We start from the raw sequence: 14,227 nt of genomic DNA, 5'->3' as shown, positions 1-14,227 counted from the left end.
GATGACACTAAAATATTGTTTCTTCTTCCTTTTACTTTTTTCAGTTTTATGGCCTTTGGTCTAAAGATGCAGGGTTTAGTTTCACGTTTTAGGTTTAGTTTAATTATTTTATAAACTGTAGAGAATCGGGACATATCAAACTCACATTTGATATTTTGCATTATATTCTTTCACTGATCGGTAAAATGGCTAGTTTCATAAAAAACCTTCCTAATATGTGTCATCACATTTGCCCACGGAGAATGGGTAAAAACCCCTAATACATCAGACCATAGTTTCTAGTGGGTCAGTATTGATAGTAGGTGAATTGCCAACACCTCAGGCTTTAAACATTAAATGCAAGGTATAGTGACAAGTATATATATCACCAAGCATCTGGGATAGTGGTGAAAACGTGACATCAGACTTTTGGAAAACATGGAACGCAGTGTCACTTGTTATGCTCTGCAAAAAAGGTTCTTTCCAAGTTCAACAAAGATTGGAGTAATATTGTTTGTATTTGTAGTGATTCAGCTATGTATATAAAAAATTTGTGTGATGACCTGTCAAAATTGATACCCGAGCTGAAGTGATTCCCTGTAGGATATCCTTGCCACTTGTTAGATGGTATGCTGAAAGCATCTTTACAATCTTCAGAATTAATGAGGGATACTATTGACTTTTTAGTCCATTCTGGTGCACTGTTTTCTTATGCCCAGGAACTAAAACGCAAATATTTATCATTTCGTGCTTTATGTGGCATCAAAGAAAGAGTCATCCCAACTGTACCCTTTAGCTGACGGTTCTCAGCCCAAGGGGCTATGAATGCTGAGAGGGCCTTTTCACTGAAGTTTACATGGGAAGGAAAGCGCGAGCGCACATGACCAAAGACTCACTGAAGAAGTATTGTATGGTGTACTATAATAAGATTAGTTTGCAAAATTCTCTTTGGACCTCATATACACTATACATACAATGTCTATATACCATGTTCTTTCAGTGCAGAAAGCAAACAATGATAAAAACAAAACGTTCCATAAACACTTTTTCTGTTGTTTTTAGTGGCGTGAAAATGTGTTACCACTGATAACAACTGTTTTTTAAGATATTGAAAACACTGAAAAAACCCCACCAGAATTTACCAAAAATAGAAACTGAAAACAGGACAGCCTATATATAATACATGGTCACACCATTACCTTTCCCACAAACAACTTAAAAATGTAGTGCGTAGCTCTTCCATATTAATAAGTGAGCATGTTTGCAAACATGAAGAATACAAATAAAGCCTCTAGTGCAAAATTTAACACATCAAGAACCTGTTAGATATTTATTGCAACGAAATTTTAAAAATACAAGTCAGTTTTAAAAAATAAAATAAAAGCTGCACCGGCTCAAAATGTATAGAAACATGCAGAAAGATTCTACCTTTTCTAAGGAGTTCAAAAAAGAAACATCTCTCATTGTAAGCTATTAAAATTGGGCAAAAGAAAGAAAAGCAATGTTCTGTTTTCAGTGCTTTAAACAGCTGCTTCAATTATGCTCAGTGACCTGACATGCCTTTCAACTTGGCTGCTAGCTCTGGTAGCAGACAGTGACATGAGAACGCGACTGTAATAGCTAATAATAGCCAGCGTTCTGACGTCTTCTCATTATAATCGGTGATCGGGTGCATCACAAGTTGTCGATTATAAAGAAATTAGAGACAGGCATTTTTACAGGGATCACAGAATCCCATGTATTATAAGTGCATTACTGACTGTGGCACAGGACAAGATATCTCCCCCCCTTTTCGCAGAGAATCTCATCCACCAAATGTTTAACCCTGTAAGCGCACCCGTCGGCCAACGGCCGTTGTGAGCACTACCTCGGTAGTGCTGCCCACGTCCTTTGGCTGACGCGGCCCCGCCCACTCAATGGAACGCCCCGCACCGTGGCGGAATTGCCGCTGCGGTAAACGGGTTAATATGCCCTTACATTGGGAAACAAAAACAATGTATTGATACATTTTCAGGAGGAGTGACAATAAACCTTCAAACTTGCTGCATCTCCTCACATTGCCAGCTTATTCATGTCTTTTAGCCAGTTGTCAATGTTCAAGGGGAAAGTCCAGTGTCCAGTGTCAAAGGGGCAATTTTCATGTTATTTCTAAACTCCTAAAGGCACACAACTTTTTATTTGAAGTCAAATGATTTCGACCAGGCATCACACAATTCCAGCTCCATGTACCAGGCACTATTTCAGTTCTAATCACACTTAGAATGTCAAAGATGTCCACCAAAATGAGTTAATCGATTACAAACCTATCACACAGTCTCCGGATCTTAAATTCTCTTATGATATCATTTTATATTGCCTCATTTTGAATTCCTAGGTGGAGACTGAAAGATCCATAGCGACTTTTGTTAATGTGTAAGTGGTAGGTTGAGCTCCACTGACAAGTATTCCAATTGTGATGTTACAGAGGCCTAGACATTTTTTCATGTTCAAACATTGTTCCGTTTCCCATACATCTTTGAGCGTGTTAATTGCATCATTTTTCATGCATTCCAAGACGTGTTTGATGGGCATTTGGGGACTGTCTCTTAAAAATGTAATATTCTGATTGTATTACCAAATTTTGACCAAATTCTCTATTCCCTTGATGTGCATCTAGGCTCAATTTAGGTGAACAAATACCTTTGTGTATCAGGCCCATTATAGGAAAATTTAGCTCATGTGGGTATTCGGAGATTATGCCATGGAAGTCAACCCTTGTTGGTCAACGTTAGACAATGCTGTGCTAGAACAAAATATCTTGTGGTGCTACAACACTTCTCTAATACTGTTTTCTTGTTGTTTTATCGAATACAGAATAGCCCGATTGTGAGCAGGGACACTGGGAGGTGTCTGGAAGTGGAGATGTCCAAGGATGCCAATTTCGGGCTGCGGCTGGTGGTGCAGAGGTGCTCAGGACAGAAGTGGATGATCAGAAACATGATCAAACCCACGCGGCACTGACTGTCGAGGACCACAGCACTGGATGCTTTGTCGTTGGACACAGGATCAGGGCCGCATTCCCTGCCCGTGGTGGCCCATTGGGTGCACGGCATGGGGAAAAGGACCACCCGGAGGCTATATGGGGACCACCAAGCTGACCTTCATATGAGCCACTGTGAGCAGGAAAAGTCAAAGAATGTTTGGTTGTTCTATTCATCCAAAAAGCATCCCTTTGGACATATGGGAGAGTTAGGGTAGTCAACCACAGGTGTACCAGAGGATGGAAACTCACTCTAGCCCTCTACAGCCTCCATGGACGAAATCCTCTCCCCGGCGTCTCTTACTTTACTCAGCTTTATAAAGTAATAATAACTGGTGTGCACTTGGCAGCAGGATGACGTAAAACGTGCCTTTATAATGTACTTCCTAAAGGAGACAACCACACACCCGTCTTTGTAGCATGTTGGACTGATTTTAGTCAACGCAGAGCTGTCAACGTGGCATATTGGTCCACGGTGTCTATCTGGTAATCAGCCTGGGTGTCTCTAAGGTTCCCGGGCATCATGAGACTATTTAGAATACGGCCATTTGAGGCAACATTCGCTGGACTCTGTGATTGCTTCTCGCTCGGTTGGGTGACACTAAACTTATGCATGAGCCAAGCTGACATGTTTGGCACAAAGTGGATTTTGTTTGACACTGTTCTTGTGGCAGAGACAAAGGCTCAGGAGTCGGTAGCCAGTAACGCACCATTGCGAGACATAGTGGATTGAGACGCTTAGGTGCTCCCTGCTAAGGTGTTCAACTCACGCGGAGACGTGCTGGTGTGCCCTCTTTAAACAATGACACTTACTGTTAATCACAACCCAACACTCCCTTCCAAGTGTTGAGTGAATTCACCACCAGAGGGTGCAGAGCGTGCTGAATCTCCACGCCCACCCTTGACTTTAAAAAAAAATCTCAAATAAGTTATTTTATTGATCTATATATTTATTTAATTATATATTTATTTATTTATTTAGTTTGTTATTTATAGGTTCTAGGAGGTGCTCTGAATTGTGAAGCTTCTTTAGGCCATAAGGATGAGAAAATATATTACAATTAAGGTTTTAAATATTGACCCGCAGGTATAAAATGAGACCACACTGGTGTAGGCACTTTGTCAATGTCAATGAAAAATAGAGGAGTAACTGGTTCATTGGTATGCATTCCTTGCCCCTCCCACTTTCTGTTCCTCCCTTTCGAATTGAACACTCCCCTGGCCCCCGCCATCAAACGGTGCCGGGTGAAGGCAGACGCGGAGATGTATAGAATACGGCTTTCGGTGCCAGAGCGGAATCTCACTTCCTGTTTCATTTTTATGTAATAAATATTTCATACCTGAGCAAGCAACGCAATATTATTGTCCCGCGTTTGGGTCTCATGAAATTCACACTGGGGCGAATGCAGTGCAGGTGAAAACAAATACAGAGGATGATATTATTTCATAAAGTATTTAAGTTTCATTTTCTTTTTAATTAAAAGAATACCAGACAATAGAACAATTTACTCTATTTTTTATGTGCTCTCACTTTTTTAATATAAATGTCTTTATGTCATGCCTCTTGTGTCTGTGTTGCCATAGATAAAACATGTTTAAACCTGAATTTAATTTGTTTAAGAAATGTGCTCAATTCAGCTATTTTTGTATTTGACTGAAAGGAGTTTTTAAGGGAAAACACTATAAAAAACAAGCACTGGAAAATCCAAAAGTTCTTACCATTGAAATATGATGGTCATTCTCTTGGCTTTGCCAATGCTTACTGCATGCTTAACAGCATCAGCAAAAATAAAAAAAGATTGAAATAGTTGGCAGCAGCTTTATGAATAGGGTTGCCACATGGCCGGTTTTCTACCGGCACCATCGGTATGTCCCAGCTGGTACAAAAATACGCAAAAAAACCAACTATAGCCTGTATTTTTAATAGTGGTAGGTGAAAAATTCCACTCTGCCGATGGATTTGGAGAAGGTTTGCTACTCAATGCTGTGTTCTGGCCAAATTCTGCCAACCATGTTTTTTTTCTGCACACCGCTTGTCAACAGTAAGTTGGCGAGCGAGAATTAGCGTCCCAGAGCGTGATTTTCAGGCTCTAGGAGGGCACCCAGCAAGATTTTCTGAATGCGGGTGGTCGCGGCCGTTCATGGTGAGAACGCTGCCATTCGAGTAGGAGATCTAGGGGCAGATGTAGGTAATTCCCATTTACAGACTCTTAAATACCGAATTTTACCGATTCGGTATTTAAGAGTCTGTAAATGGGAAGGGGGCAGATGTAGGTAATTCCGAAATCTGGAATACCGAATCTGTAAGATTCGGTATTTACCGATTCGGTAAATACCGAATCGGTATTGCCCATTGATTCCTATGGGCCTTGAAGCACATAGGAATCAATGGGCAATACCGATTTGGTATTTACCGAATCGGTAAATACTGAATCCTGCAAGGGTGCAGGGGGTGTCACTTTGACACCCTCTAGCACCCCAAGTACAGGCTTGTGTTACATGTGGCACACATACATGCCCTAAGGGCATGTCTGTGTGTCACATTACACAGGTGTGCATGCACAGATGTGCATGCACACCTGAATTCTGTATTTTACCACACAATAGGATTGTGTGGTAAAATTCCGACTCTTAAGGGCCTGTGGCACTGTAAACTGTGCCACCTACATTTGGAATTACAGAATCGGTATATTTACCGAATCTGTAATTTACCGAATCGGTAATTTTACCGATTCAGTAAATATACAGATTCTGTAATTTTCAGCCCCCTACATCTGAAAACCCAAATACCGGTCGGTAACGGCCGAAATCGGCCGTTACCGACCGGTATTTGGGCTCCTACATCTGGCCCTAAGTCTAGTGTCAGCAAAGGAGCAGTGCCCTTTGGAGAGCCGTCTTGTGTCATTCACGCTGTTGCAGCTTCGAACAAGTCTCACAGAGCGAAAAATCAGCAAGAGCGGTGCGACATGCGATTTCCGTCTGTTTGCGGAACTCCGTAGAATCTTGCAGAGTTTTCATTTAACTCTGCAGAATTCTGTGGAGTGAAACTCCGCGAGTTCCTTCTATCCTTAATTTTTAACCCTTATCTGTACATTCTTCAAACAGAAAATATAAATGGAAAACACCATTTGTTCAATAGCTGCGTAATGATCCTTGACTATTAAATAAAGTAAATACAGACAGAAAAGTGATGTGACAATTTAATACATTCAATTGTATTAATAGCACGATTTAGTATCATTACCAGGCCTATGCAGATTCTTAAAACTGCAACAAATTACCAGTATTTTTCTTTTGCAAAGGTGGCAACCATATTCATGGATTATGTGCACAAACACATCATTTTTATTATATGTCAAATTTACCACACCAAGATGGTGGGTGCTCATATTGAAGTAGTAAATCAAAAAAAAAAGCATTCCGCTGCATCAGCACAGTCTGGTAGCTAATATCGGAGGCCAGACCCTCCTAAAACAAGCATTGGCAAAGCCAACAGGTCTCGCCTGTGCGAGATTTGCTGGCTTTGCCAATGTCTATTAGCCATGTTTTACACAGGGTGGCTGCTGTTCAGCATGGCTAAAAGTTAGCAGTGTGGTGCACAGTAGAGTGCTGCACAGAACAGAGTGGCTCAGAATAGAGTGGTACAGGATAGAGTTGAGTAGAGGAGGGTACAGTAGAGTGCCATAGAATATAGTGGCGTGGTATGGAATGGCATTAAGCAGAGTGGCATAGAGTGGAGTGGCATATAGTGGAGTGGCATAGAGTGAAATGGAGTAGAGTGGAGTGGCATAGAGTGGAGTGGCATAGAGTGGAGTGGCATAGAGTGGAGTGGCATAGAGTGAAATGGAGTAGAGTGGAGTGGCATAGAGTGGAGTGGCATAGAGTGGAGTGGCATAGAGTAGAGTGGCATAGAGTGAAATGGAGTAGAGTGGAGTGGCATAGAGTGGAGTGGCATATAGTGGAGTGGCATAGAGTGGAGTGGCATAGAGTGAAATGGAGTAGAGTGGAGTGGCATAGAGTGGAGTGGCATAGAGTGGAGTGGCATAGAGTGGAGTGGCATAGAGTGAGTGGCATAGAGTGAAGTGGCATAGAGTGAAGTGGCATAAAGTGGAGTGCCTCAGATTGAGTGGCATAGAGTGCAGTGGCGTCGAGTGGAGTGGCGTAGAGAAGTACAGCTGTGGGTGTAAGTAACTAAAGCGTCAATAGAGACCGCAGATAGGATATAAGCAATATAAATAGGAAGCTGTATGCCTATGTTAAAAGTGGTAAAGAACATCGCACATCCAGGAATAATGACAAAACGCTTATAAAATAAAAGAAATAGTGTGTTGTAAAATGAAGGGGAAGAACAAAGACAGGGAAGAACACATGTACTTGGTCCATGCTCCAGAGAGAAGGTAACAAGAAAGGAAGGGAAGCCTACAGGGTCCAAGCAATTGAAAAATAGCAAGTGAGAGTAACACCCAGTGGTATGCTGTGGGTGGGATGTAAGCCCACTGAAATCCGTATTTGTAAAGCACAAACTTCTCACCCTTATGGGTCTCAAGGCACTGGGGGCTGTTGTGGAAATTAAGTGAGCTATTGCCCACAGTCACATGGTGCTGAGCTGAGCTGCAACCGGGGATCGAACAGTGAACCCTGTGCTCCAAAGTCAGCTGCCCTGGCCGCTGCACCACACCTCTCCACTGAACAGTAAACAATATGTCCCACAGCACATGTGCTGTGTGGGTAGACCTAAAAAGCTTGGATCTGTTCCTGGGAAAGAAAAACAAATCCAACCAGCGCCAGACTGTTTCTTCAAATGAAAGAATTTAGGGAGCGTCAACCGTAAAAGAAAAAAATATTTTGAAAGAATCTGGGACTTAAATGCAAGCCTACAGAGGACTGTAATGTTTATATATTTCAACCTCTATACCATTTTTATTACAGCATGAGGATATTGTTAAGTTAATGTACTTAAAGAGTATAGCCAATCTGTCATCTGGTAAGAGTTATGGCAAATGAGAAACCTGATCCCACAGAAAACATCTGGAAGGGCGAGATTTTGATCGATACCTTATCACTATTGATCTAAACCTCGATCTGGTCGACTGAACCTTTGTTGCCTGTCATTGAAGGAAGAAAGTGCCTCTCTTACCAAGTTAGTTCACCCAATAAAGGACTCCGCTCCAAAAGATCACAAACAACTTCTAGCTTTCAAAAGTTTATTGTAAGATTAGGATAAGCTGCAAATACAGGCATCTCAGAATGAGATTCACGAGATACACAGGTCCAACTACATACATGTGCTCTCTGAAAGCCCTCAGACGAGCAACGGAAATTACCAGCACAAGTTCTAAGAATAATAAAGCTATCAACATTGACGCATATTGAGATCTCTCCTTCATTTAAGTTGGAGGAAAACACACAGGTTAGGCTGTCCCTACCCTGCTCTAGATGGTATCCCTACTTAACCAAGTCTCAACCTAACAAAAGGTGTCAGCAGTGAATGACCCCCAAGGGAAGTCACTCACTCTTAGTCTCTTGGTGAAAACCTATAGTTCTCCAGTCATGACCCCTCTCTGCCTACCCATCCGCTCTCTAAAGGGTCCTCAGGCATCTGCTCTAACTCCACCCAGGGGTGCTGTCCCTAATACAAAACAGTCAACAACATTTGAGACGCCCCTCGTGAGACGCCCCTCACGTGGTGTAGCTTCTGGCTTTTTCCATGCTGCTTTGTATTGGGCCTCATACGTTGGAGTTGACCTTGCTTCTCAGACTCTTCTCCGGCCCGCTGATACCCCTTAAACATTCCGGAACCCTCCTCCATGTCTGGGCCGTCTACTGAACAGACCTCTATTCATATTATTTATAATCGGATCCTCCCTTCTCTCTTGCAGACAGACATCTGCAGCCAAGAACCCAACTCTCATAGACTTCCAAAAAGGTTCGCAACATTTCTCATAATGATTATAGCATTCAACTTCTTCATTTAATTAAAGCATGTTAATACTCTTATTCTATTATTCAGTAAACACATCCATAAATCATGGCCCATTAATGCAATGACCAAAACATTAGTTCAATCTATGTCGTGGAAAGAAACACCTTCCCCTTCCCTTCTAGCTCTGGCCCTGAGGCCTACCACGTTCTGCGTTTAACCACATGCCATCTTACATTTTAACAGCTACACGACATGGATTCAGGAATAATCACATCTAATAAAATCATATAGTCACACATTTCTGTATTAGTTCCACTTCTACTTAAATCTCTACTTTAGCTATACATTCAGAATATAATTGCAGATACTACTAGCACTCATGGCATTTCTCCTCATGATTTGTGCTTACTACGGGTAAGTGTGATGCACTCATACATTTAGGTCAGTTTGCGCTCTCTCAGTTCCCCCCTTTGATGACCTCTCGGGGTCATCACTAACATTTAAACTGCAGTTATTGCTAGCATAACTTGTCTCTGCGTTTCCAGAGCCCTCAGACTCCTGTACTGATTATCTTGTATGGCAGCCAATCTCTGCAGCTGCTCTCTTTGGGCCCTTTCTGACCTTCTTGCTCTGTACCATTTGAATACCCTCACCAATCCCCACAATATGATCCCACAGATCAATATTATGATGATAGGTTTTAGCATATACCACACAAAGCTTTTGCCTAAGGTGGAGATCCACCCTCCAACTTCACTCATTCCGTGGCCCACCTTTTCCCAGACATTTTCTCTACTCAAGTCTTCGATCTCCTTGTGAATATCAGTTATGTTCCTAATAACTTTCTCAAGGGGCTTTGAATTGTCTGGAATGTAAGTACAACATTCCTGGACCTTCAAAGCCTTACAGACTCCGCCCTCTTTTGCTAGTAGGACGTCTAACGCAAGACGGTTCTGAAGAACCATAGCCCTTATCGATTGCATCTCTCCTTCTACCAGCATTAAGGACTGAGCAGTGCTGGCAGACAACCTGTCGACGACTGTTGCCAGTCGTCTAATTTTAACATCATTAAGGATTAGTCCCAAAAGAGGGAACATAGCTCCAAAGACATCTCCAACCATTTCTGCATCTCCTATATCTCTCCTTCCCCTCGATGATGTCTTGCCCTCGATGATCTCTAAGTCTTGTGCATGATATATTTTGGGGAAGACAATTGCTAGGTAACATGATCCATACCAGTTGTCAGGTAGTCTCACGTAGGCATTTCTTCCACATACAAAATACACATTTGGAATCACTTGCATTCCCTTCAGGAAATCTTTAGTATAGTACTCTATATTGAAAGCATGTTCACAGCTGACTTCTCCCACGTATACATTCTCGTAATACGTTTTGGCTCGGTGAAGACATAGCTTTCCTTTCTGCGTCTTATCTAAAGCTATTGGACCACTACTACCCTTTCTCTTGTGTGCCTTCTCTTCCTCGGTCCAATCTGTTTTCCATTGTCCTGATTTTTTCAAAATCTTTTGTCTCCTGTAACGATCATCCACCTGCCCTATGAACTTCTTCTCGACTTCTGACACTTTGCATGTCAGGTTATTTCTACGGGCATGTGAAGTATCTAAGGTAATCCAAGGAATGAAGAACTTGGCCAGTCTGTCTTCACTCTTCCAGTAGTCCCATTTGTTCATCTGCTTATAATTTGGGACTTCTGGCAACACTGAATCATAGTTGGAGAAATAGTATTCAAAACTATCTCTCTCATAAAATATACTAAGCAATAAGCTACATGTAATGCCATATGTCAGCGGGAGGTGATGATATCTAATGCCTTCATCTACAGACGCCGGCAACTGCATGCAGACGTAACAGTCCTTAACCTCCATGGCATCCACGTATTCATATAAGAGTTTAGCATAAGCATTTGACCTAAAGTCTCCTTGGGACTCATCTACGTGTAACCTGCGGGCTTCTGCAGCTAATAACGCTTTCTCTTGAGTGTTTTCCCTTTTCTCACCAGCAACAGTGGGTGTAAGCGTTTCTACAGATTTCACATCAGTTACCTTCGCCTCTTCCTCATGTCCCTTTACATAAGAAATTGTTACCACTAAAGCTATTAATATTATCACTCCTACTATTAGTGTACCTATTATACATTTAGCTCTGCGGTTCTGGGTGCCGGCTTCCATTTCGTCAGACAATATAGCTCTCTCTTATCTTGGCACAAAGTTCTTTTCTTCTCGGTCCTTTACAGTCTCTTTTTAATCCTTTTGTCTTTAGAATCCACACAACTGGAAGCTGACAACCTTCTTCGCAAAAAAGTCCTTTAACAGTTCAATAAAGACAACCCTAGCCCTTCTCCATCAACTCAAGGGAAGTTCCCTAATATTCTCTGCTTCCTGGGCGCTAGGTAATCTTCTTTTTTCTCCTTGCTTTATTTACAAAGTCCTTTAAGCATCTACTATCAGGTTTGTGCCTGCAGCTTCGATAGCAAAGTTCAGTATTTCCAAACGAAGATTGTGCTCTTCATGGGCTGTTATCGTTGTACCAAAGTCGGGGAATTGCAATTCTGAGAGAAACATGTGTTTTAACTTGCTGAGGCGGGGAGGTCTGGGGAGCATGAATGTTAGTGACCCTTCTTGTTCGACTCCGGGTACCAACAGTCGTATTTCCACGGTGACGATGGGCTCAGAACTGGACACCACCACCGCTCGAATCCTCCCTGTCTCCTGTTTCAAAGACATTTGTCGCCAGATATGTCCACTCAGGGGTGGAGTATCTTCTGCTTGGCACACGCACTCTTCTTGACCTTCTTCGGTCCGGTGCTTCAGCGCCCTGAGCACCTTCTTCCGGGTCTGAGTCTTCTGATATTGGAGGAAGGGTTATCTCTGGAGTTGACCTCAGGCTAGAGCTCCTTCTTTGCGGCCAATTAGCTTCTCCACGTGCCCTTCTACTCCTTCTCCTTCTTGTCTGTTCTCGCTCTCTGTCAGACCTGTCAGTGTCTGACTCGTACTCCCAGCTACTTTCTCCTTCTGTAGCGTCGTCTGTTTCGCTGTTGTACTGACCGTCCTCAGCTTGGTCAGACTCGTTCCCTGCTTCCGCTGGCACCTCTACAGCTTGGCTAGCCCCCTCTATGGCTTCTCGGTCCTCTGCTGGACGTCTATCCGAGAGAGGAGCTGTTTCTTCCCGAGGTGCTGGAACCCTTCGCGTATGTGACGCGTGGATCCAATTGGGCAGGCCTCCCACCTTCACAGCCGTATTCGCGATCAGGATGATCTGGAAGGGCCCACGCCAACGAACATCCAAGCAGCTTCTTCTCACATGTTTTTTCACCAGGACCCAGTCCCCAGGGTACAGGTCATGGCACGGGCCCTGGCACGATGGAACCTCGGCAGCCTGCACCTGAAGGGACACAGAATGAATGGCGTCAGACAGCCCCTTACAATAGTCCAGGATCATATCATCTGTGATATTTAACAGTGCAGTAGTTGGGACAGATGGCAGCCTCATTGCTCTCCCCATTAACACCTCATGTGGTGACAACCCCGTTCTTCTGTCTGGGGTACTACGAAGGCTCATGAGGACCAATGGCAGGGCGTCAGGCCAACTCAGGGTCGTTGAGGAACACACTTTTGCAATTCTGGCTTTGATCGTGCCATTGATCTGCTCCACAATTCCTGAGGCTTCTGGTCGGTAACTGCAATGCAATTTCTGATCTATGTTCAGAGCCGCACAAATCATCTTCACAAGCTCGCTGTTGAAATGCGTTCCCCTATCTGATTCCAAAGAGGCCGGCACCCCGAAGCGCGGAATGAGTTCCCTAAGCAGTAACTTGGCCACTGTGAGGGTGTCGCACCTACGTGTAGGGTATGCCTCAACCCATCTGGAGAATACACAAACAACCACCAGGACATAGCGGAGGCGGTTGCACCTCGGCATTTCAATGAAATCTATCTGCATTCGATTGAATGGACCTCCAGACCTTCCTATGTGACTTAGTGCAACTGGTGTTCTTTTCCCTACGTTCAGCTGCTGACAGGTCACACAACGCTGGCACACTGCTTCTGCTGCTATTCTAAACTTAGGATTGTACCAGGTCTGTCTAAACACTCTCAGCATAGCGTCTCTCCCTAGGTGTACGGGACCATGTATGTGTCTGGCCATTGGGCTCACCATCTCATTGGGCAACACTGCTCTGCCGTCTGCTGAGACCCAAAAATGGGACTCACCCACTACACATCCTGCCTTTTCCCATGTTTCTTTTTCAAAATCAGGAGCATTTTCTTGCATGTTTGCCAGTTCGTCCCAAGTATCAACAGTTTCCAATATCATGGCTAATTCAGTCCTTACATTTATTCCACCCACTTCCACCTCTGTGAAAGAGTACCCTTGTTCTGCGCAATACCGCGCGACTTCGTCGGCATATCTATTGCCTTTCGAGACGAAGTCCTCATTTCTGGTATGTGCGGTGCACTTTACAACTGCGATACCTGCTGGACATTGCAACGCCTCTAACAACAGGCGCACAAACTCTCCATTGCGAATGGGAGAGCCTGAAGAGGTCATGAACCCTCTTTGAGACCATAACTGCCCGTAATCATGAACCACCCCATAACCATATTGGCTGTCGGTGTATATGGTGACTCGAATTTGATTGCTTGCCAAGCAAGCACGTGTCAAGGCAATAATCTCGGCTACCTGAGCGGAGTGTACTCCTTCCAGGCACCCAGCTTCCACCACTCCAGTAATTGTACAAACAGCGTAAGCTGCTCTCAACTGCCCAACTTCGTCTCTTACACATGAGCCATCGACAAAGAAAATTTCGTCTGGGTCGGTCAGTGGCTCATCTACGATGTCGGGTCTGGGTTTGGTGCATAGTTCAGTCACATCGAGGCAGTCATGGTCTGTACATTCATCATCATCCTCGATATCATTTGGGAGTGGCATCAAGGTGGCAGGGTTCAAAACAGAGCATCTCCTGAGGGTCACATTCTCTGCAGCAAGAATAACTTGCTCATAGCGCGTGAGCCTGCTGTTGGTCAGATGCTGTGTTTTGGTCCTGGTCATCAACAGTTCAACAGAATGGGGCACGCACACCTCTAACGGGTGCCCCATGACGATATTTTCACATCTCTCAATGCTGACACCCGTTGCAGCAACGGATTTGAGACATCCGGGCAACGCTGCGGCTACTGGGTCTAAAGTAGCCGAGAAATAAGCAACTGGTCTACGGGCATTCCCATGGATTTGGACTAACACAGACAACGCGCAACCTTCTCTCTCACGACAGTAAAGCAAAAATGGTT

At 43.7% G+C, this 14,227-nt stretch overlaps 1 protein-coding gene across 1 annotated transcript in view; it reads left to right on the top strand.

Annotated features, from left to right (window-relative positions):
• Positions 1-4,493, top strand: part of GALNT9 (polypeptide N-acetylgalactosaminyltransferase 9) — a 796,816-nt gene extending 792,323 nt beyond the window's left edge. Inside the window, exon 11 of the mRNA XM_078667888.1 lies at positions 2,833-4,493. Coding sequence (XP_078524014.1) covers positions 2,833-2,979 — 147 coding nt within the window. The 3' untranslated portion in view covers positions 2,980-4,493. The remainder of the gene's footprint in view (positions 1-2,832) is intronic.
• The last annotated feature ends 9,734 nt before the right edge of the window (positions 4,494-14,227 follow it).

Source organism: Lissotriton helveticus, chromosome 11 (assembly GCF_964261635.1).
Source record: "Lissotriton helveticus chromosome 11, aLisHel1.1, whole genome shotgun sequence".
Taxonomy (NCBI): Eukaryota; Metazoa; Chordata; class Amphibia; order Caudata; family Salamandridae; genus Lissotriton; species Lissotriton helveticus.
The sequence above is the reverse complement of the archived record's forward strand: the minus strand, read 5'-3'. Positions and strand labels throughout refer to the sequence as shown.